At 45.4% G+C, this 24,507-nt stretch overlaps 1 protein-coding gene and 1 long non-coding RNA gene across 2 annotated transcripts in view; one reads left to right on the top strand and one right to left on the bottom strand.

Annotated features, from left to right (window-relative positions):
• LOC134944875 (uncharacterized) overlaps window positions 1-24,507 on the top strand; it is a 93,838-nt gene that overhangs the window by 9,436 nt on the left and 59,895 nt on the right. The window lies entirely within an intron of this gene.
• The window catches only part of TMEM163 (transmembrane protein 163), a 527,822-nt gene that overhangs the window by 469,272 nt on the left and 34,043 nt on the right, over window positions 1-24,507 (bottom strand). Inside the window, exon 2 of the mRNA XM_063933790.1 lies at window positions 21,093-21,212. Coding sequence (XP_063789860.1) covers window positions 21,093-21,212 — 120 coding nt within the window. The remainder of the gene's footprint in view (window positions 1-21,092; window positions 21,213-24,507) is intronic.

The raw sequence follows: 24,507 nt of genomic DNA, 5'->3' as shown, positions 1-24,507 counted from the left end.
AACTAGTATGACACTATGACGACGGTATAAAGAATGAAAAAAAAACCACGGTTAGGTGGTATATATTATAATAATAATACAATTATGGATGGACGGACTGCCTGCCGACTGCCGACACAGAGGTAGCCACAGCCGTGAACTACCGCACTGTACACTGGTTGATAAAGAGATAGTAGTATACTCGTAACAACTAGTATGACACTATGACGGTATAAAGAATGAAAAAAAAACCACGGTTAGGTGGTATATATTATAATAATAATACAATTATGGATGGACGGACTGCCTGCCGACTGCCGACACAGAGGTAGCCACAGCCGTGAACTACCGCACTGTACACTGGTTGATAAAGAGATAGTAGTATACTCGTAACAACTAGTATGACACTATGACGACGGTATAAAGAATGGGAAAAAAACCACGGTTAGGTGGTATATATTATAATAATAATACAATTATGGATGGACGGACTGCCTGCCGACTGCCGACACAGAGGTAGCCACAGCCGTGAACTACCGCACTGTACACTGGTTGATAAAGAGATAGTAGTATACTCGTAACAACTAGTATGACACTATGACGGTATAAAGAAAGAAAAAAAAATACCACGGTTAGGTGGTATATATTGTAATACAATTATGGATGGACGGACTGCCTGCCGAGTTCCGACTGCCGACACAGAGGTAGCCACAGCCGTGAACTACCGCACTGTACTGTGTCTGCTGCTAATATAGACTGGTTGATAAAGAGATAGTATACAATACATACAACAATATACTACTATACTGGTGGTCAGGCACTGGTCACCACTAGTCACACTGGCAGTGGCACTCCTGCAGCAAAAGTGTGCACTGTTTAATTTTAAATTAATATAATATTATGTACTCCTGGGGGCTCCTGCTATAACAACCTGCAGTGCTCCCCAGTCTCCCCCACAATTATTATAAGCTTTGCCTTTTATACATTGATGTGCAGCACACTGGGCTGAGCTGAGTGCACACAGACTGAGTCACACTGTGTGACTGGCTGCTGCTGTGTATCGTTTTTTTTCAGGCAGAGAACGGATATAGCAGAGAACGGATATATATTAAAATAAATAAAAGTTAACTAACAACAACTGCACTGGTGGTCACTGTGGTAAACTCTGTCTGACTCTGCACAATCTCTCTCTCTCTTCTAATCTAATTTCTAATGGAGAGGACGCCAGCCACGTCCTCTCCCTATCAATCTCAATGCACGTGTGAAAATGGCGGCGACGCGCGGCTCCTTATATAGAATCCGAGTCTCGCGAGAATCCGACAGCGTCATGATGACGTTCGGGCGCGCTCGGGTTAACCGAGCAAGGCGGGAGGATCCGAGTCTGCTCGGACCCGTGAAAAAAACATGAAGTTCGTGCGGGTTCGGTTTCAGAGAAACCGAACCCGCTCATCTCTATACAATACATACAACAATATACTACTATACTGGTGGTCAGGCACTGGTCACCACTAGTCACACTGGCAGTGGCACTCCTGCAGCAAAAGTGTGCACTGTTTAATTTTAAATTAATATAATATTATGCACTCCTGGGGGCTCCTGCTATAACAACCTGCAGTGCTCCCCAGTCTCCCCCACAATTATTATAAGCTTTGCCTTTTATACATTGATGTGCAGCACACTGGGCTGAGCTGAGTGCACACAGACTGAGTCACACTGTGTGACTGGCTGCTGCTGTGTATCGTTTTTTTTCAGGCAGAGAACGGATATAGCAGAGAACGGATATATATTAAAATAAATAAAAGTTAACTAACAACAACTGCACTGGTCACTGTGGTAAACTCTGTCTGACTCTGCACAATCTCTCTCTCTCTTCTAATCTAATTTCTAATGGAGAGGACGCCAGCCACGTCCTCTCCCTATCAATCTCAATGCACGTGTGAAAATGGCGGCGACGCGCGGCTCCTTATATAGAATCCGAGTCTCGCGAGAATCCGACAGCGTCATGATGACGTTCGGGCGCGCTCGGGTTAACCGAGCAAGGCGGGAGGATCCGAGTCTGCTCGGACCCGTGAAAAAAACATGAAGTTCGTGCGGGTTCGGATTCAGAGAAACCGAACCCGCTCATACAAATGCTGCAGTATTTCGGTTACATAACTTGTCACATGTGAATTAACAGTACACAAGGATTGTTGAAGGATGTTGAAATTCTGTGTCTACAAATGTGACATCACAAGCATGAAGTAACACACATCACATGCCAAGAATTTAAAAAGCAGCCATTTGGCACAGAGATGATGACAATTTATTTTGGGGCTATTATTTGAACTATTAGTTTAAATGGTCACAAGTGAGCATATCTACAATACAGAGACTGGCCTGACCAAGTGGTAAATTAAGCCTTACCTCTTATTGGGGGTTATTCAGACCTGATCGCTCGCTAGCGATCAGGTCTGAACTGCGCATGCGTATGCACCGCAATGTGCAGGCACGTTGCGCGGGTACAAAGCAGAGGTTCCCAAACGCAGTCCTCAATGCACCCCAACGGTCCTGGTTTTAAATGTATCCATGCTTGGCCACAGGTGACTTAACTACCATCTTAGTCAATTTGATTTAACCATCTGTGCTGAGCCATGGATATACCTAAACCTGGACTGTTGGGGGGCCTTGAGGACCGCGTTTGGGAACGTCTGACTTATAGCAAGCAGCAGGACTTAAAGTGGTCCTGGAAAGGTGGTGGAACTAATTTCCCTCGCCACCTACTCTCAACCTGCACCCCCATTAGGTGGAGCCATGGTATTCGGCATCCCCGTGCAAGCTATAAATTTGTGCATTACCTGTTATACTTTATAAAGTGACAGTGGTCACACAATAGTACCCGCTAATTTACTAATTACACCACACAGTATAACACAGTCTTATTCCCATTACACCTCATGTAGTGCCCCTATTCATATTCATCCTTATTCATGTTAAGACACACAGCAGTGCCCCTTATTCACATTACGTCACTCAGTAGGGCCCTTTATTTATGTCATGATACACAGTGGTACTGCTTATACACGATAATAGGATTTTAATACCTACCAGTAAATCCTTCTCTCTTAGTCCGTAGAGGATGCTGGGGACGCTTCAAGAACCATGGGGTATAGACGGGATCCGCAGGAGAATGGTCACTTTAAGACTTTAAAAGGGGTGTGAACTGGTTCCTCCCTCTATGTCCCTCCTCCAGACTCCAGTTATAGGAACTGTGCCCAGGGAGACAGACATATTGAGGAAAAGGATTTATTTAATTTTCAACTAAGGTGAGATACATACCAGCTCACACCTCAAGCATGCTGTACAACATGGCATTCAACCCAACGCATGCAACGGCATGAATAACGTCAGCAACAGGCTGACTTAACGCAACACAACATGTGTGTAACCATAACCAATAACTGCAGATACAGTACGCACTGGGAAGGGCACCCAGCATCCTCTACGGACTAAGAGAAAAGGATTTACCTGTAGGTATTAAAATCCTATTTTCTCATACGTCCTAGAGGATGCTGGGGACGCTTCAAGAACCATGGGGTTTATACCAAAGCTCTAGAATGGGCGGGAGAGTGCGGATGACTCTGCAGCACCGATTGACCAAACAAGAGGTCCTCATCAGCCAGGGTATCAAACTTGTAAAACTTCGCAAAGGTGTTTGAACCCGACCAAGTAGCTGCTCGGCAAAGCTGTAATGCCGAGATCCCTCGGGCAGCCGCCCAGGATGCGCCCACCTTTCTGGTACAATGGGCCTTCACCGATTTCGGTAACAGCAATCCAGCCATAGAATGAGCCTGCTGAATTGCATCACAGATCCAGCGTGCAATAGTCTGCTTGGAAGCAGGAGCCCCAATCTTGTTGGGAGCATACAGAACAAACAGAGCCTCCTTTTTCCTAATCTGAGCCGTTCTGGCGACATAAATTTTCAAAGCGCTGACCACATCGAGAGACCTCGATTCCGCCAAGGCTTCAGTAGCCACTGGCACCACAATAGGTTGGTTCAAGTGAAACGATGAAACCACTTTTGGCAGAAATTGCTGACGAGTTCTCAAATCCGCTCTATCTGCAAGGAAGATTAAATAGGGGCTCTTGTGAGACAAAGCCGCTAATTCAGACACCCGCCTTGCAGATGCCAAGGCTAACAGCATGACCACCTTCCAAGTGAGGAATTTCAACTCAACTTTATGTAAAGGTTCAAACCAATGAGATTGCAGGAACTGCAACACCACATTAAGATCCCATGGTGCCACTGGCGGCACAAAGGGAGGTTGGATGTGCAGCACGCCTTTCACGAAAGTCTGAACTTCTGGAAGGGAGGCCAATTCTTTTTGAAAGAAAATTAATAAGGCCGAAATTTGTACTTTAATGGAGCCTAACTTTAGGCCCACAGCCACACCTGCTTGCAGAAAATGGAGAAAACGCCCCAGCTGAAATTCCTCCATAGGAGCCTTCTTGGATTCACACCAAGACACATATTTTCTCCAAATACGGTGGTAATGTTTCGCCATTACTTCTTTTCTAGCCTGTGGGAATGACTTAATTGGGAATACACTTTCGGGCTAGGATTTGGCGTTCAACTGCCATGCCGACAAACACAGCCGCGGTAAGTCTTGATACACGCACGGCCCCTGCTGTAACAGGTCCTCTCATAGAGGAAGAGGCCAGGGATCTCCTATGAGTAATTCCTGAAGATCCGGATACCAGGCCCTCCTTGGTAAGTCTGGAACAATGAGTATCGCATGAACCCTTGTTCTTCTTATGATCTTTATCACTTTTGGAATGAGTGGAAGTGGAGGGAACACATAGACCGACTGAAACACCCACGGTGTCACTAGGGCGTCCACCGCTATTGCTTGAGGGTCCCTCGACCTGGAACAATATCTCTGAAGTTTCTTGTTGAGGTGACACACCATCATGTCTATTTGAGGAGTTCCCCAACGACTTGTCACTTCTGCAAAGACCTCTTGATGAAGACCCCACTCGTCTGAATGGAGATCGTGTCTGCTGGGGAAGTCTGCTTCCCAGTTGTCCACGCCTGGAATGAAGACCGCTGACAGAGCGCTTGCACGTCTTTCCACCCAGCGGAGAACTTTTGTGGCCTCTGCCATTGCCGCTCTGCTCTTTGTTCCGCCCTGGCGGTTTATGTACGCCACTGCTGTTATGTTGTCCGACTGAATCAAGACGGGCAGACCGCGAAGAAGATGTTCCGCTTGCAGAAGGCCGTTGTAAATGCCCTTAATTCCAGAATGTTTATGTACAGACAAGCTTCCTGGCTTGACCATTTTCCCTGGAAATTTTCCCCCTATGTGACTGCTCCCCATCCCCGGAGACTTGCATCCATGGTCACCAGGATCCAATCCTGAATCCCGAACCTGCGACCCTCTAAGAGATGAGAGCTGTGCAGCCATCACAGGAGGGAGATTCTGGTCCTTGAGGACAGGATAATTTTCCGGTGCATGTGCAAGTGCAAGTGCGACCCGGACCACTTGTCAAACAGGTGCCACTGAAACACCCTGGCATGGAATCTGCCAAACTGAATGGCCTCGTAGGCCACCACCATCTTTCCCAGCAACCGAGTGCATTGATGAATCGACACTCTTGACGGTTTCAGAATCTGTTTGACCATGTTCTGAATTTCCAGAGCCTTTTTCACTGGAAGAAAGACTCTCTGTAAGTCTGTGTCCAGAATCCTACCCAAGAATGACAGCCGTGTTGTCGGAACCAACTGTGATTTTGGCAAGTTTAGGAGCCAACCATGTTGTTGCAGAATTGTCAGGGAGAGTGTAATGTTCTGCAGTAATTGCTCCTTGGATCTCGCCTTTATCAGGAGATCGTCCAAGTACGGGATAATTGTGACTCCCTGCTTGCGCAGGAGAACCATCATTTCCGCCATTACTTTGGTGAAAATTCTCGGAGCCGTGGACAGACCAAACGACAACGTCTGAAACTGATAATGGCAATCCTGCATTGCAAACCTCAGATAAGCCTGATGTGGAGGATAAATGGGAACATGCAAGTAGGCATCCTTTATATCTACCGACACCATAAAATCCCCCTCCTCCAGACTGGAGATCACTTCCCGGAGAGATTCCATCTTGAATTTGAATTTCCTTAGCTAAAAATTGAGGGATTTGAGGTTCAGGATTGGTCTGACTGAGCCGTCTGGCTTTGGGACCACGAACAGGCTGGAATAAAAGCCTTCTCCCTGTTGCGACAGGGGAACCCTGACAATGACCTGATTTAGACACAAGTTTTGTATTGCTTCGCATACCACCTCTCTGTCCTGAAAGGAAGCTGGTAAGGCTGATTTGAAAAATCGGCAAGCGGGAACGTCTTGAAACTCTAGTTGGTAACCCTGGGATACTATTTCCAAAACCAATGGGTCTAGATCCAAACGAGCCCAGAATTGACTGAAGAGTTTGAGACGTGCCCCCACCGGTGCTGACTCCCTCAGAGGAGCCCCAGCGTCATGCGGTGGATTTGCCAGAAGCCGAGGAGGACTTCTGCTCCTGGGAACTTGCCACAGCCGGTGACCTTTTTCCCTTTCCTCTTCCTCTAGAATTAAGGAAGGAAGTCCCTCTGCCTTTTTTGTATTTATTGGGACGAAAGGACTGCATCTGATAGTGGTGCGTTTTCTTTTGTAGTGCAGGAACATAAGGTAAAAATGACGATTTACCCGCGGTAGCCGTAGATACCAGGTCACGAGGCCGTCACCAAACAAGACACCACCTTTATACGGCAGAGACTCCATAGCCTTCTTAGAGTCCGCATCAGCATTCCATTATGAATCCACAATGCTCTCCTGGCTGAGACTGCCATGGCATTGGCCCTTGATCCCAAAAGGCCAATATACCTCGCAGCTTCCTTTAGATAGGCTGCGGCATCCCTGATATGACCCAGTGTCAAAAGAACGTTATCCCTGTCCATTTTTCAATAGCGCTACTTACCCATGACGAAGCCACGGCAGGTCTGAGCAGCGTACCCGTACTGACATAAATGGATTTCAATGGATTTTCCTGCTTACGATCCGCAGGTTCCTTTAGGGCTTCCGTTTCAGGGGACAGCAGCGCCACCTTTTTGGACAGCCGTGATAAAGCTTTGTCCACAGTGGGGTGTGACTCCCACTTTTCCCTATCCCCCAAGGGGAACGGATATGCCACCGGAATTCTCTTGGGAATCTGAAGCTTCTTGTCATGATTTTCCCAAACCTTTTCAAAAAGAGTGTTCAGTTCATGAGAGGGAGGAAACGTTACCTCAGGTTTCTTTCCTTTATACATGCAGAACCTTGTATCAGGAACATCAGGGTCCTCCGTGATATGTAACACATCTTTTATCGCCACAATCATGTACTGAATGCTCTTAGCCAGTTTTGGATTTAATCTGGCATCACTATAGTCGACACTGGAGTCAGAGTCCGTGTCGGTGTCGGTATCTGTATCTGCTATCTGGGTAAATGAACGCTTTTGTGACCCCGAGGGGGTCTGAACCTGTTTTTCCATGCCTGGTTTTGAGACTCAGATTTCTCCAATCTTTTATTCAACCGAGCCACATTCGCATTCAAAGCACTCAAACATTTACCCAATCAGGAGTCGGCGGTGCCGACAGAGTCACTCCCACAGCCGTTTCTTTGCTCCTGGGAAGAGCACTCTGCCTCAGACATGTCGACACACGTGCACCGACACCCACAAACACACTGGTCATATAGGGGACAGACCCACAGTAAAGCCTGTCAGAGAAACAGAGAGGGAGTTTGCCAGCTCACAACCCAGCGGTTATCCCGGTTCTGAACACTTTTATATAAAGCCCCAGACCTGTTAGCGCTTTTATATTACATTAAATAGCACCAAATATACTGTGCCCCCCCCCCCCCCCCCCCCCCGTTTTGCACCCTGTTACTTGTACAGCAGTGGAGAGGAAGGCCAGCGTCTCTGTGGAGAGAAAATGGCGCTGGTGAGAGCTGTGAGGGCTAAGCCATGCCCCCTCAATGGCGCGCTTCAGCCCCGCTATTTTATCAAATATTTATACTGGCGGGGGACCGGATTCAGTGCCTAGGCACTTAAAAACCACTTTTGCCAGGTCATATTGAGGATTTACATGCTGCCCAGGGCGCCCCCCCGTGCCCTGCACCCTGTAGTGCCGCTGTGCGTGGGAGCATGGCGCGCAGCACGGCCGCTGTGCGGTACCTCAAAGCCCTCACTGAAGTCTTCTGATCTTTTTCTACTCACCCGTCTTCTGACTTCTGGCTCTGCAAGGGGGGTGACAGCGAGCTCCGGGAACGAGCATGTAGGCGTACCTAACGTTCAGACCCTCTGGAGCTTATGGTGTCCTAAGAAGCAGAGCCTTGAAACTCACAGACGTAGGTCTGCTTCTCTCCCCTAAGTCCCACGATGCAGGGAGACTGTTGCCAGCAGTTCTCCCTGAAAATAATAAACCTAACATACTGTAAGTCTTTTTCTGAGAAACTCTGGAGAGCTCCCCAGTGTGCAACCAGTCTCACTGGGCACAGATTCTAAACTGGAGTCTGGAGGAGGGGCATAGAGGGAGGAGTCAGTTCACACCCCTTTTAAAGTCTTAAAGTGGCCATGTCTCCTGCAGATCCCGTCTATACCCCATGGTTCTTGAAGCGTCCCCAGCATCCTCTAGGACGTATGAGAAATAGAATTACTGTGCAAGGCCGTTGAGGAGGTGGAACTAGTTTCACCTACAATCACAGGTGGTGAAACTCAGTTCCACCTCGTTCCCCCCACCACCAACACTTTAACCCCTGGCAAGCAGACTTTCCCATAGAGCAGGAATTCCCAACCTCAGTCCTCAAGGCACACTAACAGTCCAGGTTTTAGTGATATCCATGCCTGAGCACAGGTGACTTAATTAGTACCTCAGTTATATTGATTTAACCGTCTGTGCTGAAGCTTGGATTAGATATCACTAAAACCTGCAATGTTAGTGTTCCTTGGGGATCGAGGTTGGGAATGCCTGCCATAGAGATTGATACCAGTACCTGAATGACTCCAGGTCTTCAAGCTCCAGACCATGGAGACATTATATTAGAGTATTGCAAAAAGGACTTGATTGATGAAACACTGAAGGACAGTATGGCTCACATGGTGAGGATATCTTCCTGACAGTGGTACAGAGAGACCTCCAGTATACAGGTTATGGTCAGGGCAGGAAGCAGACAGAAACACAAACCAGTTAACACTCAGTAGTCTTGGGCTGGCTGTGGGCAATGCATGGTCAGTACCAGTGGCGTGCGGTGAGGTCAGTGGCTGGTGAGGCACTACAGCCATAATGTCCACGAGTCCTGCCAACGACACCTACCACCGCAGAACCAATGCCCTCTACTGCCCCTGAGCCAATGCCCGCTAACGCCATCATCCCTGAAGCCCGCTACCCCCACCACTAATGGCCACCACCCCCGCCAATGGCTTACAAAATCGCCCACTATCAACTGCCCAGGCCACCCGCCGCTTATTCGCATCTCAGTCTAATACCATCGCTGCCAATGCCCGCAGCCTGCCTGCTCATAAAACTTGTGATGAGCAGGCGTCTAATATATATATTGTACATTTTTATAAAATAAATATTAGTGTTTGGGACTGGGGAGGGAGTGGGAGGAGAACATGAATGCAATTTTGTTGTCCAGGGCTTCCATTAACTTAATAGCGCCGTGGGTGCGGCGCTATTAAGTTAATGGAAGTCCTGAACAACAAAATAGTGAGAGGGTGACGCCAGATAGAAGATGACAGCAGTGGGTGAGAGGGAGATGGTGATGCCAGGGAGAGGGTGACAGCAGTCTGTGACAGGAAGAGTGTGACACCAGTGAGAAGGTGACAGGAAGAGTGTGACAGCTGTGGGTGACAGAGAAAGGGTGACACCAGCGAGAAAGTGACAGGAAGAGTATGATGCCAGGGAGAGGGTGACAGCAGCGGGTGACAGGGAGTGACGCCAGGGAGAGGATGACAGCAGCAGGCGACGCCAGGGAGAGGGTGACAGGGAGTGACGCCAGGGAGAAGGTGATAGCAGCGGGTGACAGTGAGTGACGCCAGTGAGAGGGTGACAGAAGCGGGTGACAGGTAGTGACGCAAGGGAGAGGGTGATAGCAGCGGGTGACAGGGAGTGGTGCCAGGGAGAGGGTGACAGGGAGTGACGCCAGGGAGAGGGTGACGCTTACACACGTTACACCACAGAGGAGACGCTTATACACGTTACACCACAGAGGAGACGCTTATACACGTTACACCACAGAGGAGACGCTTATACATGTTACACCACAGAGGAGACGCTTATACACGTTACACCACAGAGGAGACGCTTATACACGTTACACCACAGAGGAGACGCTTATACACGTTACACCACAGAGGAGATGCTTAACACGTTACACAACAGAAGAGCCACATTCCATGCCATGGTAGAAGTAGTTATATAAAGTATGCATGGAAGACATTAGGCACAATCTCATTACAGCTGTATTAGAGACATCATTATATACTGTACAAAAAGCAAAATCACATATTCCTGCTCAGGCTGACAATGGGGGTCATTCCGAGTTGATCGCTTGCTGCCGTTGTTCACAGCGCAGCGATCAGGCTAAAAAGCGGCATTTCTGTTTTCAGTCGCACTGACGGCCGCAAGAAGATTGACAGGAAGGGGGCGTTTCTGGGTGTCAACTGGCCGTTTTCAGGGAGTTTTTGCAAAAACGCAGGTGTGTCTGAAAAAATGCAGGCGTGGCTGGGCGTTCGCTGGGCGGGTGTATGACATCAAATCCAGACACGAATAGGCTGAAGTGATCGCAAGCATTGAGTAGGTTCAGAGCTACTCTGAAACTGCACAAACTTTTTTTGCAGAGCTCTGCTGCACATGCGTTCTCACTTCTGCTAAGCTAAAATACACTCCCCAGTGGGCGGCGGCATAGCGTTTGCACGACTGCTAAAACTAGCTAGCGATCGATCAACTCGGAATGACCCCCCATATTGTATTTGGCAATAACGAGGCCATTGTGCAGATCACACCTTACAAATACCTAGGTGTGTAATTAATTAAAAGCAGAACACAACATAAAATGTCATAAAATCATAAACTTGCTGAGCGAGATCCCACTGAAGGGGAACGTCCAGGACAGAAGCATGGCCGGCAGATGCCCTGTGCTCAGGGAAGGGGTTGGGGAGAGAGAGGGTTCAGAAATGGTCCTCACCTGCAATAGATTGTTAGCTCCAATTTGGTGGCGGGGATGCTGGCGTTGAAGAGGTTAAAGTCACCCAAAGATGCCGCATTCATAAAGCCGAAATTCATTTAGAACCCCAGCTTATCCGGCCAGAACATGGAGAGGTTCGGGAGGAAGAACCTGAAGTGTGGACTCCTATGTGTAGCCAGCGAGTGAGAGGATGCAGCGTGCAGCGGTGACAGACATCCACATGGGAGAGAGGAGGCGGGGAGAGGCGATAACAGGCACAGGCAGTGTCCTCCGTGTTACTGTACCTGGCTACTGCACCACAGAAGGAATCCCCCGCCGCAGTCGTGGCATGCAGTGCGGTGACTTAGCAGCGCCCTCACAGGTCCGGCACTCTGCGCAGCCGCCAATCAGAAACCTGACTAAGAGCATGCCCCTGTCAAAGCGGCACTTGTACTAGGTGCCGCTTACAGGGATTTTTTTCAATGGGTTTTCTCTGCCCGATGCTTGGTCCCGCCCCCCGCTTCCGGCCCTTTCACACTAACAGCGGGAGGTACTGAGAGCGGTGCCTCCGAAACCCTTTTAAAACTTTTTTTTAGAAAGATAATAATGATTTAAATAATATAAAGGCTAAAGAAGATACTTATGACACAGAATATGTGTCATAAGTATCTTCTTTGTATTATTTTAATTATTGATGACAGGGGAGGCACTGCCTCCCCTGCCTCCCCTGACTGCACGTCCCTGGTCAGTACACAATAACGAGGACAGATGCAGACATGGAGCTAGAGCAAGTCAGTACATAGGGGGTAATTCAGATCTGACTGCTGGTGTGTGTTTTCGCATAGCGGGCGATCAGGTCATAACAGCGCATGCGTATGCACTGCATGCACGTTGGATAACAACAACGAGGATCACCGCTTAGCGATAGGATAGTGCAAAAAATCAGTTCGCACGGGCGTTCGCAAGGTGATTGACAGGAGGAAGCCGCTTGTCGGTGGTAACTGACCGTTTACTCAGAGTGTTCTGGAAAACGCAGACGTGCCCAAGCGTTTTCAGGGAGAGTGTATGACGTCAGCTCCGGCCCTGATCAGCTTGATTCAATCACACTGGAAAAGTACGTCCTGGGCTGCGCAGAGACTGCACACACAGAATTTTAGCAGCTCGGCATACACATAGGATCGCACACTTGCACAGTGAAAATACACTCTCCCTGTAGGCGGAGACTATCTGAACGCAGGACAGCAAGAAACTCAGCCCAGGTCTGAATTATCCCCATAGTTAGGGCAGATAGCAAAAGAGAGCGAGGCCCAGTTAATAAGCTGAGGTCAGGGCAGGAGACAGATGAAGAACCCAAGACATTTGTGGTCACAACAAGAAGTACTTATAGGAACGCAGGTTTAGCACATGGGGTCAGCAAAACTATCACCATTACATATGCACAGGAAAGGGAGCCTTATACCGCTTTCAGATCGCAAACCCGGGTCAGACCTGGCTTTTGAACCTGGGTCCGACACAAGTCCGAGCAGGCTCATACCCTTTCACATTACAGTTTTGACTTGGATTATTCCCGCGTTGGTGTCTTTCACACTGAACCCGGGTCACCCATGTTGAACACTGTGATGTGTTTAGGCTCACATTGATGAGGTTTCAAAGAAAATAAAAGGAGGGGCTGGGGACTGCTCTGAGCAGACACATAAACAGTCAATCAGCACCTTTCTCTGAGACCTGGGTTGAATATCCCGGGTCAGAGACTTTCACACTGCACAATAACCCAGGTCCGACCCGTGTTTAACCCTTCTTAATCCGGGTTGCTCGGCCCTAGTTATTCACTTTGGCGCTTTCACACTGCACCTCGACCCGGGTCGACCCGGCAATAATCCGGTTTATTTTGGCAATGTGAAAGGGGTATTAACTAGCCTGGAGAACCAATAGGAGAAAGTCTGGAGGTTCATTTACTGATTCATATGATGAAATAATGAAGCATCAGCAGGCTAATTGAAGCCAGCAGCACCTAATGTCTAGACAAGAATATTGTACCACCTGCCACCTGAATTAAAAAAAAACTCCACATACAATTCTGTCCTCATTGCCTGAATCCCCATTGCAAGTCATGTAAATGCAAGTCGAAACATAAAAGTGCTTTTTACAATGTGTTAACTAAGGAGAAATGAAAATTATTGATTTTTAACCCTGTGTTAATTTCATAAAAATACCACGAATTTCAGGGGCATTTTAAGAGAGGAGGAGGTCAATGTGCAGTCTCCTTCTGTGCCCCCTCCTCTCTAGCTGGTAGCGCTGTTGACTCTGGCAACTAGAGTCACTGGAGACCCTAGTTCTGTTCCCAGAGTCTAGTGCGCATGCGCAGTTCTCTGGGAAAATGGCACATCGGCCATTTTCCCAGTGATTTTCCTACTGCGTACTCACGGAATGATGGAAAAATGGCTGCCGTGACATTTTCCCAGTGATTTCTGCTGCGCTGTTGTTGCCGACGTGGGATTCCGGAGGGTAAATACTGGGGGGGGGGGGAAGGGTGCATGGGGTGCGTTATGGACCCCCCTGGATCCTGGGGGCCAGTGTGCACCGCACACACTGCAGCCATTATAAATACGCTAGTGCCTGATTCTTTAAAAGATTCTGGGGTCTAGGTATTAAGCCTTGGAGAGAGAGAAAGTGGAGAGAGAGAGAAAGAGATAATATACCAGCCAATCAGCTCCTAATTGTCATGTTACGGGTTGTGTTTGAAAAATGACAGTTAGGAGCTGATTGGTTGGTACTTTATCCCCAGACACTTTCTCTCTCTCCAAGATTTAGTACATATCCCCATCTGTATCTTTATGTACTAGGGACCCTATTTAGGTTGGATCACCACTCTTGCTAAAAAGCAGTTGCTGCGATCAAATAATTGCTGTCTAGAAAGAGAAAAAAATGCCATTGCCCAAATTGCGAATGCATTGCAATGCGTATTCTGATTGCAAAACCATATGCAAATACCGGAATATCGAACAGTTTTTCCATCTGTGCCAGGCAAGGTCGTCCACAATTCGGCATATGCAAGAGGCTGGAAGTGGTCATTGCTGACGTCAGAGACCCATCCGTAAAAAAAACGCCTTGCCATGCCTGCGTTTTTTCAAACACACCCACAAAACGCCATGTTTCCCCCCCTAAACACGGGCTTCCTGTCAAACAAAATGCGATTGCGTTGAAGCACAATGCGTTTGCATAAATAATCGTTATGTGAATGCAATGTGAATGCTGTGCATGTGTAGTCGTTCGATAATCTGCTGGACTGCGATTAGCAACTTTTGCGATCTAACCTGAATAAGGCCCTATATACATACTTGCCTACCTGACCCTCTCCATGAGGGAGAAATGCTCTGTTCCTGGACTTTCCTGGTAATGTATGATTGCCATCACCTGTGGTGAGCTAGTTAATTGATAAGAAAGGAGTTTCACCACAGGTGATGGCAATCATACATTACCAGGAAAGTCCAGGAACAGAGCATTTTCTCCCTCTTGGAGAGGGTCAGGTAGGCAAGTATGCCTATATATATTAGTACATTATATTTTGATTTTACAACAAACACAGTTGCTCTCTGTTTTTTGTCAATAAAACTACAACAGTCAAACAATGCTAGTTCCATAAATTACTGTGGTTTCAAAAAGGAAGGCACTATGAATTATTTAAAAACATTGCATCTAAGCAGGGCCAGATTAAGGGCCACATGGGCCTGGAGCTGAAAATGTCCAAGGGCCTATTATGAGAAGCAGAGGAGCTGTGATCAGTAGACTGCTGTGTTGGTGTGGCCATTGCCATGTGGCATGTACAGTACACCACTTCACTACTATCAGCCCCAATGTCTGCATAAATATGTAAATGTATATAATTGCATCAGTTTGTGAGGAAAATACAAATACAATTTTAATACTTATTATTTATAGCTGACAATGTGTCCAGCTGATGGTGGGTCATCATCATGCTGACATAATTATGGGCCTATTTTTATGAGAAGGCCTGGAGCTGTAGCTCCATCCGTCCCAGTGTTATCTGGCCCTGCATCTAAGTACAATATTTACAGTTAAAAACAGCAACCAATATTCAACTAGCTTTTTACTCTCTAGTTAGTGTGTGTTACATATGAAAGCAAGTGTTTTATTGGTTGATTTGTATCACTTAAAGTGCAATGTTACTAAATCAGTATACCAATGGTTCTCATCTAACTGCGCCCTGTGGTTGAAAACCACACACACACACACACACACACACACACACACACACACACACACACACACACACACACACACACACACCCCCCCCCCCCCCCTCCCCCCCACCCGTGTTAATAAAGGTTCCTTAATGCACTATTATTATTCAATATGGTAAAGTCTAATTACAGTTACCCTGGAATCAATTTTCTGTTAAATACAGCTATTTTAGGCAGCTACCCCAAGAGAAATGGCCCTTTGCCGATATGGGCCTATAGAGGTAAATATAAAGAAAAAATATCTCTGAGGAGCTCTCTTATTAAATGGATATTCCAATATTTATGTATATGAACTGAGGATGCTCTGTTAGTACCTTATAAATAAACACGTACACCCAAATGTTAAAAACATTTTTTATTAAAATGTAAAATAACATATTCAAAAATACATTTTTATAATCGTTTCTGACAAAAAATGTCAACTGCTTTAAAAACTTGTGTTCAGTTTTTGTAAATACAAAGATAATAAAATAAAATATATAAATAAAATATTTTGTTTCACCCTTAATATTTTATTTTATTATCTTTGTATTTACAAAAACTGAACAAACATACAAGTTTCTTAAAGCAGTTGACATTTTTTGTCAGAAACGATTATAAAAATGTATTTCTGAATATGTTATTTTACATTTTAATAAAAAATGTTTTTAACATTTGGGTGTACGTGTTTATAAGGAACTAACAGAGCATCCTCAGTTTATATACATAAATACTGGAATATCCATTTAATAAGAGCGCTCCTCGGCACTAATACGAATTTATAATTTGTTGGAAACTACTGTATGTCTGAGGGCCAAATTGACAGACCCTGAGCAAAGCCATGTGATTACTACAGTAATGAAACACTGCAATGAAAACTAGGTGGAATATGAAAACACAAAATACAATTCATCCTATTGATACAGCCTGTTGGGGTATTCACAATAGTAGCACAGCACATGTGAAAGTGACTGTTAAGTTGGCCATACGCTAGGACGATATCACATCTGATGGCAGGATTTTGATGCCTCGATCGATGCATAGCATGCAAATCGTGCATGTTTTAGGCACAATTACGATGCAATGCGCGGCCATGTTGCATCCTCTGATCACATTTGCTGCGCATATGACTAGACGATCCTGGCAGCGGTGAATTGCGGATCGTACCTTACGATATTGTATGCCAGGGAGCTGCCGTGGGTATCATGAGACAACTCGCACTACTGTGTGGCCAGCATTAGGCCACACAGAAAGGCTGGGTACACCTCTGGTAGATCTTTCTGCCGACCAGCTATCATGCTGACCGAGCGGCCGGTATAGGCAAGCATATACACTTGCCCATCAACCACTCCATATGTCGATCCTGACATCACAGCATTTGAATTTGCCCACCAAGCTGTGACGTCAGTCTGTGCATGCAGATATAGCCCATACACACAGCCAGACATGCATTGACTGTGCTGCAGGGCCAATGCGATATATTTCTATGACTGACATTGTTCACATACATATCAGGTGTATACAACCACTGACCCACTCACTATATATCGACTGTTCAATTAACAGGTTAACTGCAGTAGTGCAGGGGTTAAACCACAGTAACACACAGGCTATTAGTGGTCACTCATCGGTATTTGGTATCACCTAAGCGAGTTAAGTACTGTGCTTCTGCACAGTACTGTGACGCTCTACACAGTAAAGAAGATGGCTGCAGTCTGCACATGCGCAGTAGCTGATCAGGTTGGAGGTCACACCTCCATGCAGATTCTGGGTCCTAGTGCCCGTCAGCTCTGAGCAAACTGACGGAGACTGCGCGCAGTCCAGACACCACAATTTTATTCAACAAGGATCATTGAAATAATTGATTTACCAAAACTGACTTGTCAATTTACAGTTTCAAGTTTCCCTTTTCTGTTTTTCTTTTGAATTTTTAGAAAAAAAAAGCACATATAAAAGGAATAACTTTAGAACTATATATTTCCATATTTTAATGGAGCAACGCTCTACAGCCATGAAATAAAAATTTCGGACTTAAACACCAAAAAGAGAAAATCCTCTATTCACACTTCAGTACGTCAGCTAAGCCCTGCATGCCATACTGACTGTTTCTCTGTGCATCTATCCTGATTTAATTCAATATGGTAATGCATTTTTGTACAGCACAGTGGCTGGACCATTCTCTTGGTATAGATTGCTTCCTGTAATGTATGCTAGGTTTTGCAGAGTACTTGGGCAATAATCCCTCTTGGGAGCTGACACAATTCCCCTATGGTTGTACGCTGCAGATTGCTCACAAGCCTATTATCTCGCCTGTTGTGTTGAGTGAGGCTGGGGACACTAACAATTGTTATTAAACAGTTACTGTTTTTTGCCTTTACCAAAATTAGTAATCATATTTACAAAACATAAGGAAAGATTGTTTTTTTAAGTAGTCTTAAGGGGGTATTCAATTAGGGCCGTTTTTTCACCTGGGTGAAAAAAAGCACTTTTCGCTATTTTTTAGAGCGAATTGTGATTTGCCACATTCAATAACAGCCGTTTCTTTTTACGTAGGCGAAAAATTCAGCAGGAGCAAAAAACATGTGGATCGGCAAATCTACGTGTTTTCCCACCTGCGCCGGCAAAACTGCGGACGGTTTTCGATGATTTTGAGGCATTTTTCATCGATGCCTTTTCAGTAAAAAAAAAGAAGAAGTGAAAAGACACTGGCAAAAATGCCTTAAAAACATGCGAAAATGATCCGCAATTGAATAAGCAGGGGGGTGAATTCAATAGCTCCAAAATTGTCGGCGCTAAGTGAATACCTACTTAGTACATTTACTTGTCACTACAAAACACATAAATTGGACCAAAAATTTTAGAATTATTTCCCTTAATAAGTAAATGTTTGTCCGATTTTTTTTTTTTTTTAATATCTCTTTATTGTATTACAAAATGTCATGTGCAATGCAATGGAATAAAATATGGAATCATAAATATAAACTACATATACAGATTTTCAGTATGAGTGATAATGCAAGTAATGAAGGTAAACCTCCTTTCGTAAATGTGTATAATCGTACAATTAGACACAATTATGAGCAATCAATGTTGACAGTACATACAGTTAAAATAAAGAATTAGTGATGTATAGGTGAAGCATAAAATATTTCAACATACAGTGTTGTGCAAAAGTTTTAGGCAGGTGTGGAAAAAATGCTGCAACGTAAGAATGCTTCCCTGTCGAGTTCCTTCAAAAACTGTGTGCATTGTGCAAGTGTACCTAGAAAAATGGATGCCGCTTTGAAGACCAAGGGTGGCCACTGCAAATATTGATTTGATTTAGCTTTCTCTTTCATCTATTCACTTTGCATTTTGTTCATTGATAAAAATAAACTATTAACACTTCTATTTTTTAAAGCATTCTTACATTGCAGCATTTTTTCCGTACCTGCCTAAAACTTTTGCACAGTACTGTAAGTATTAGAACGTATATACAAAGTGCAAAGAACCAATATGAAAAAAGAATGGAAATTTAATTAACCTTAATATCAAAACATGGTTGGGAGGGGAGGTATGATGTAAAAATGAGGTAAAGGAGGGTAATTTAAATAATTATCCATGGCAGAACAATCATCTACTCTACATATCATACTGCCTGTAATTTCGAACAGGGGAGAGGCTCCATTGGACGTGAAGCCCCTCATAACTAAACCAACCTGGTTATGTATTGTAAATGGGTATCCGTTCACATGGTCGACCATGTTATGGTCGACAGTCATTAGGCCGACCACTATTGGTCGACAATGACATGGTCAACATGGACACATGGTCGACACATGAAAATGGTCGACACATGAAAGGTCGACACATGAAAAGTAGCGGAGCAAAGGCACCATGCGAGGGGACGCGGTGCACTAATTGGGGTTCCCAGTCACTTTACGCAAAAAACTACACCAAAAAAAGTTAAACAACCCACGTCGACCTTTTCATGTGTCGACCGTTCATGTGTCGACCATTTTCATGTGTCGACCATGTGTCCATGTCGACCATGTCAATGTCGACCAATAGTGGTCGACCTAATGACTGTCGACCATAACATGGTCGACCATTCATACCGGAACCTTGTAAATGACGGCCGCTTTAATAATACGGATATTCTCGCACAGTCTTGCACCTCCAGCTTAGCTCCCTATGTTGCTTTTGGGATGTTAGCATCTTCCCCAAGCTCACGTAACATCACTAAAGAAATATAGTTAAATGTTTTCGTACTGTTTAAATGGGTTCAAAGTATAATTGTCCTTGCACTGGGACCAAAATGGACAGTGATCGTCTCTCTTGGGCCAAGAATTGTGGTCGCAGCACATGGTGCCAGTTTAAGGCATAGACAAAAAGGGTACGTCTATATTGTGTCCTTTACACCTTGCTTCTGGCACTGTTAGGACCTGTGTCACAGCAGCTGAACTATGACTATCTATCAATAGACACACATATAACAATGTGCCTCTAGATATAGGAAAACAATAATTAGTCATGTCTAAATACTAAGGTGTAGATTCAATTATACGTGTGGTTATTACAATAGGAAAACCTTTGGGGTTTTTTTAATCTCACCTCTATACAATAACCTGGGTTTATTGTATCTCACCTCTATACAATAAACAGTTTTCGTACTGTTTAAATGGGTTCAAAGTATAATTGTCCTTGCACTGGGACCAAAATGGACAGTGATCGTCTCTCTTGGGCCAAGAATTGTGGTCGCAGCACATGGTGCCAGTTTAAGGCATAGACAAAAAGGGTACGTCTATATTGTGTCCTTTACACCTTGCTTCTGGCACTGTTAGGACCTGTGTCACAGCAGCTGAACTATGACTATCTATCAATAGACACACATATAACAATGTGCCTCTAGATATAGGAAAACAATAATTAGTCATGTCTAAATACTAAGGTGTAGATTCAATTATACGTGTGGTTATTACAATAGGAAAACCTTTGGGGTTTTTTTAATCTCACCTCTATACAATAACCTGGGTAGTACTGTAGTAGAAGTTTTAATTTTGAGCATTGCATCCCCTGAATGTGCTGTAGTTTATGGATAATGTTGACAATGCTTCTACATGACAACTGTCCCTAAATTCTATAGTTGGGCCTAGGATTTTTTTGTCTCTAAAAATATCTTATTCCAAGTACTATCCCTGTTTTTCAATAATGACAACTGCACAATAAAATTCCTAATTCTCTACCTGGTAGCTGTTATTGTTATAATCCATTCTTATGTTTAATATATAAAAGTTAACATTAATTTACATTTTTTGTATTTAAAATCCCAAAACATACGGATTGTATATAAGTATATTTATTACATTTAGCAAACATGACATGATGGAGATTATAGTGCACCATGGTTAATGAAAAAGGACGCCAACAGGGGGAGGGGGGGGGCGAGAGGGAGGGGAGGTACAATTCACCTGGTCCAGACATTGTATGAGGGGCCGGGAGAGCTTTGCAGGAGCCAGAGGAGACTTTTCCCACTCTGTGGCATACAAAGCATAGTATTTTCCTATTATTGGTATACCTACGTCCCTGTGCACTGAGACAGTACTACATAATACTTTTAAATACTGGCAACGTAAGCAATGTAATATAAGGTAGTAGGCGACTATAGCAACAGATATACTCACTGAAGGCTGCTACCGCCAGCACCAATGTGACAACAATAGAAATCCAGGATACCCATAATGCTTTTTTCCTGTAGCTTTGTGCTTCGTGCGGCTTTAGTTTTGTGCTGCTTTCTAATAAACCTAAACAGGAGCAGAAAACGTGTGTTACTCAAAACAAAATTTAGTTCATTCTAAATTATCATCTAAAACTTATAAAGCATATAACATAATATATGTATATACCTGGCAGAACATAGAAATAATTATATTGATACAATATACACTTGTGTTGTTATCAGTTAGAATCCAGCTCATGTGGTGCCATTACATCGGTATGCAGTGGGCCGATACATGGTGGGAACCGCACATTGAAGAGGTTTCCCTTTTGGCTGCTGCCTTCCAGAGCTACAGTCCAAGAGATGCTCACTGACTTTCTCTTCTTAGGGAGCCGGGCGCACTACTGCACATGTGTGGTCCCGTCCCCGAAAACACCTATTTTGTAATTTTGTAAATCTAAATTGATAAAGAGGCCCCTTAGTCATGAGACCCTTTGTGGTCTTACCACTTCCTACTGAATTGAAATGCTGAATATGGGTTCTGATCAGAAATGTCTACTCATAGCATAGGTGGTCATTCTGAGTTGCTGCTGGTGCGATCAACTAGTCCACACCTATGGGGGAGTGTATTTTAGCTTAGAAGGGCTGCGAACGCTTGTGCAGCCCTGCTAAGCTATAAAAAGTTTTGTGTAAAAGAAGACTAGCCCTAGACCTACTTACCCTGTGCGACGGCTCCAGCGATGCAGGTCCTGGCTTTGACATCAGACATCTGCCCTCCGTTCTTCTGACCACGCCTGAGTTTTCTCCACCACTCCTGAAAACGGCCGCCAACGGTCTGGTGACGCCCAGGAACGCCTTCTTTCTGTCAATCTTCTTGCGGCCGCTGCTGCGACCGCTTTCTCCATAATCTGCGTTGTAACCCGGCGACCCCTGTCGCCGGGCAATGATGCGCGTGCGAATTCCGGATTCGTTCGCACTGCAGCAACAAACCGCTGGGTGCGAACGGGTCGGAATGACCCCCATTAACAGCACACAGGTACAATTCTGAGATGGGATGATAGTTTAATGCTATGGTGAGGAGGAATACGGAGCTGTACAGAAAAAGTGTTGTAGCAAGATAAATAAAGTAATTTGGGTGTGGTTCATAAGGTCGACCACACTTAAGTTGACAGTGTCTAGGTCGACCACTATTGGCTGACAGTAGCTAAGTCGACATCTAAAATAGGTCGACCTGAGCAAGGTCGACATGAGAATTTAAAAAAAATGTGGGTGTCGTTTTCTTCGTAGAGTGACCGGGAACCCCATTTAGTGCACCGTGTCCCCTCACATGGCTCGCTTTGCTCGCCATGCTTCGGGCTACCGCTGCACTCCGCACAGGTTACCATTCCCAATTGTAGTCCACATGGATCGTAAAGTATGAAAAAGTTCAAAAAATTTAAAATTTGTGAAAAACTCATGTCAACCTTTTGTTAGGTCCACATAGTAACCATGTTGACCTAGAAACCAGGTCGACGTAATGCATTTCGACCAATAGTGGTCGACCAAATGCATGTCGACCTAAGTGTGGTCGGACTAGAGACCGGATACCAGTAATTCAGGCCTGTATAACCAATGCAAGCTTTCGAATAAAATAAAAATACATTTGCAACAAACCTAAAGACAAGAACATGAAAGGCACAAAAGTAAATGCAGAGATATATAAATAGTGCAACTTTGTTATAAATAGTATTATTTTTATTAAAAGTTAGACTGTTTGTATTATACTTTGATCACATAGTGCCTGATTCAGATGTGAAAAAAAAACAAAAAAAACAATTAACTTTAGGGGTTAATCAGGTTTGTTAGCAAACCAAAAAGCACACTAATGGGAAAAACCATGTTGCACAGTAGGAGGAGCAGATGTAACATGTGCAGAAAGTTAGAGTTGGATGGGTTATATTGTTTCTGTGCATGGTAAATCCTGGCTGCTTTATTTTTACACCGCAATTTAGATTTCAGTTTGAACACGTCCCATCCAAATCTAGATCTCTCTGCACATGTTACATCTGCTCCACCTGCAGTGCACATGGGCCCTCATTCCGAGTTGATCGGTCGCAAGGCGATTTTAGCAGAGTTACACACGCTAAGCCGCCGCCTACTGGGAGTGAATCTTAGCTTCTTAAAATTGCGACCGATGTATTCGCAATATTGCGATTACTAACTACTTAGCAGTTTCAGAGTAGCTCCAGACTTACTCTGCCTGTGCGATCATTTCAGTGCTTGTCGTTCCTGGTTGACGTCACAAACACACCCAGCGTTCGCCCAGGCACTCCCACCGTTTCCCCGGCCACTCCTGCGTTTTTTCCGGAAACGGTAGCGTTTTCAGCCACACGCCCCTGAAACGCCGTGTTTCCGCCCAGTAACACCCATTTCCTGTCAATCACATTACGATCGCCGGAGCGAAGAAAAAGCCGTGAGTAAAAATACTTTCAGCATAGTAAAGTTACTTGGCGCAGTCGCAGTGCGAACATTGCGCATGCGTACTAAGCGGATTTTCACTGCGATGCGATGAAAAATACCGAGCGAACAACTCGGAATGAGGGCCATGGTTTTGCCCATTAGTGTGCTTTTTTGGTTTGCTAACAAACCTGAATAAGGCCCTTTGGGGCAGATGTATTAACCTGGAGAAGGCATAAGGAAGTGATAAACCAGTGATAAATGCAAGGTGATAAACGCACCAGCCAATCAGCTTCAATATGTAAATTAACAGTTAAGAGTTGATTGGCCGGTGAGTTTATCACCTTGCATTTTTCACTGGTTTCTCACTTCCTCATGCCTTCTCCAGGTTAATACACAGGGCCGGTTCAAGGGCGCAGAGCGCCCCGGGCAGGAAAGGGGCGTGGCCTAATACAGGGGGCGTGGTGAGTCACGCCCCCTGTACATTGAAAGCGCCGCTTGAATGCTGAGCGGTGCGCGATGACGTCATCGCGCACTGCACAGCAAAAGGTCCTCTCCACGAAGAGAAACTAGACGCTATGCGTCTAGTTCCCTTCGTGGAGAGGACCTTTGCTGTGCGGTGCGCGATGACGTCATCGCGCACCGCTCAGCAGTTACTCTCCACGAAGGGAAACTAGACGCATAGCGTCTAGTTCCCTTCACAGGAGGCGCCGAGGACGGGGACGGCAGCGGGCAGCGGAGGCGGACGGGGGACACAGCGGGCAGCAGTGGCGGATCTTGCCACGGTGCGGCGCCCTCCGGATGGCGCCAGGGCCCTCCGGAAGGCGGCGCCCCGGGCAAAAGTCCTGCTTGCCCGTGGCAAGAACCGCCACTGTTAATACATCTGCCCCAGTGTCTCTGCAAGAGGAACAAATACATGTATATTGGCCCTCATTCCAAGTTGT

Source organism: Pseudophryne corroboree, chromosome 7 (assembly GCF_028390025.1).
Source record: "Pseudophryne corroboree isolate aPseCor3 chromosome 7, aPseCor3.hap2, whole genome shotgun sequence".
Lineage (NCBI taxonomy): Eukaryota > Metazoa > Chordata > Amphibia > Anura > Myobatrachidae > Pseudophryne > Pseudophryne corroboree.
This window is presented reverse-complemented; position numbering and strand designations above follow the sequence as displayed.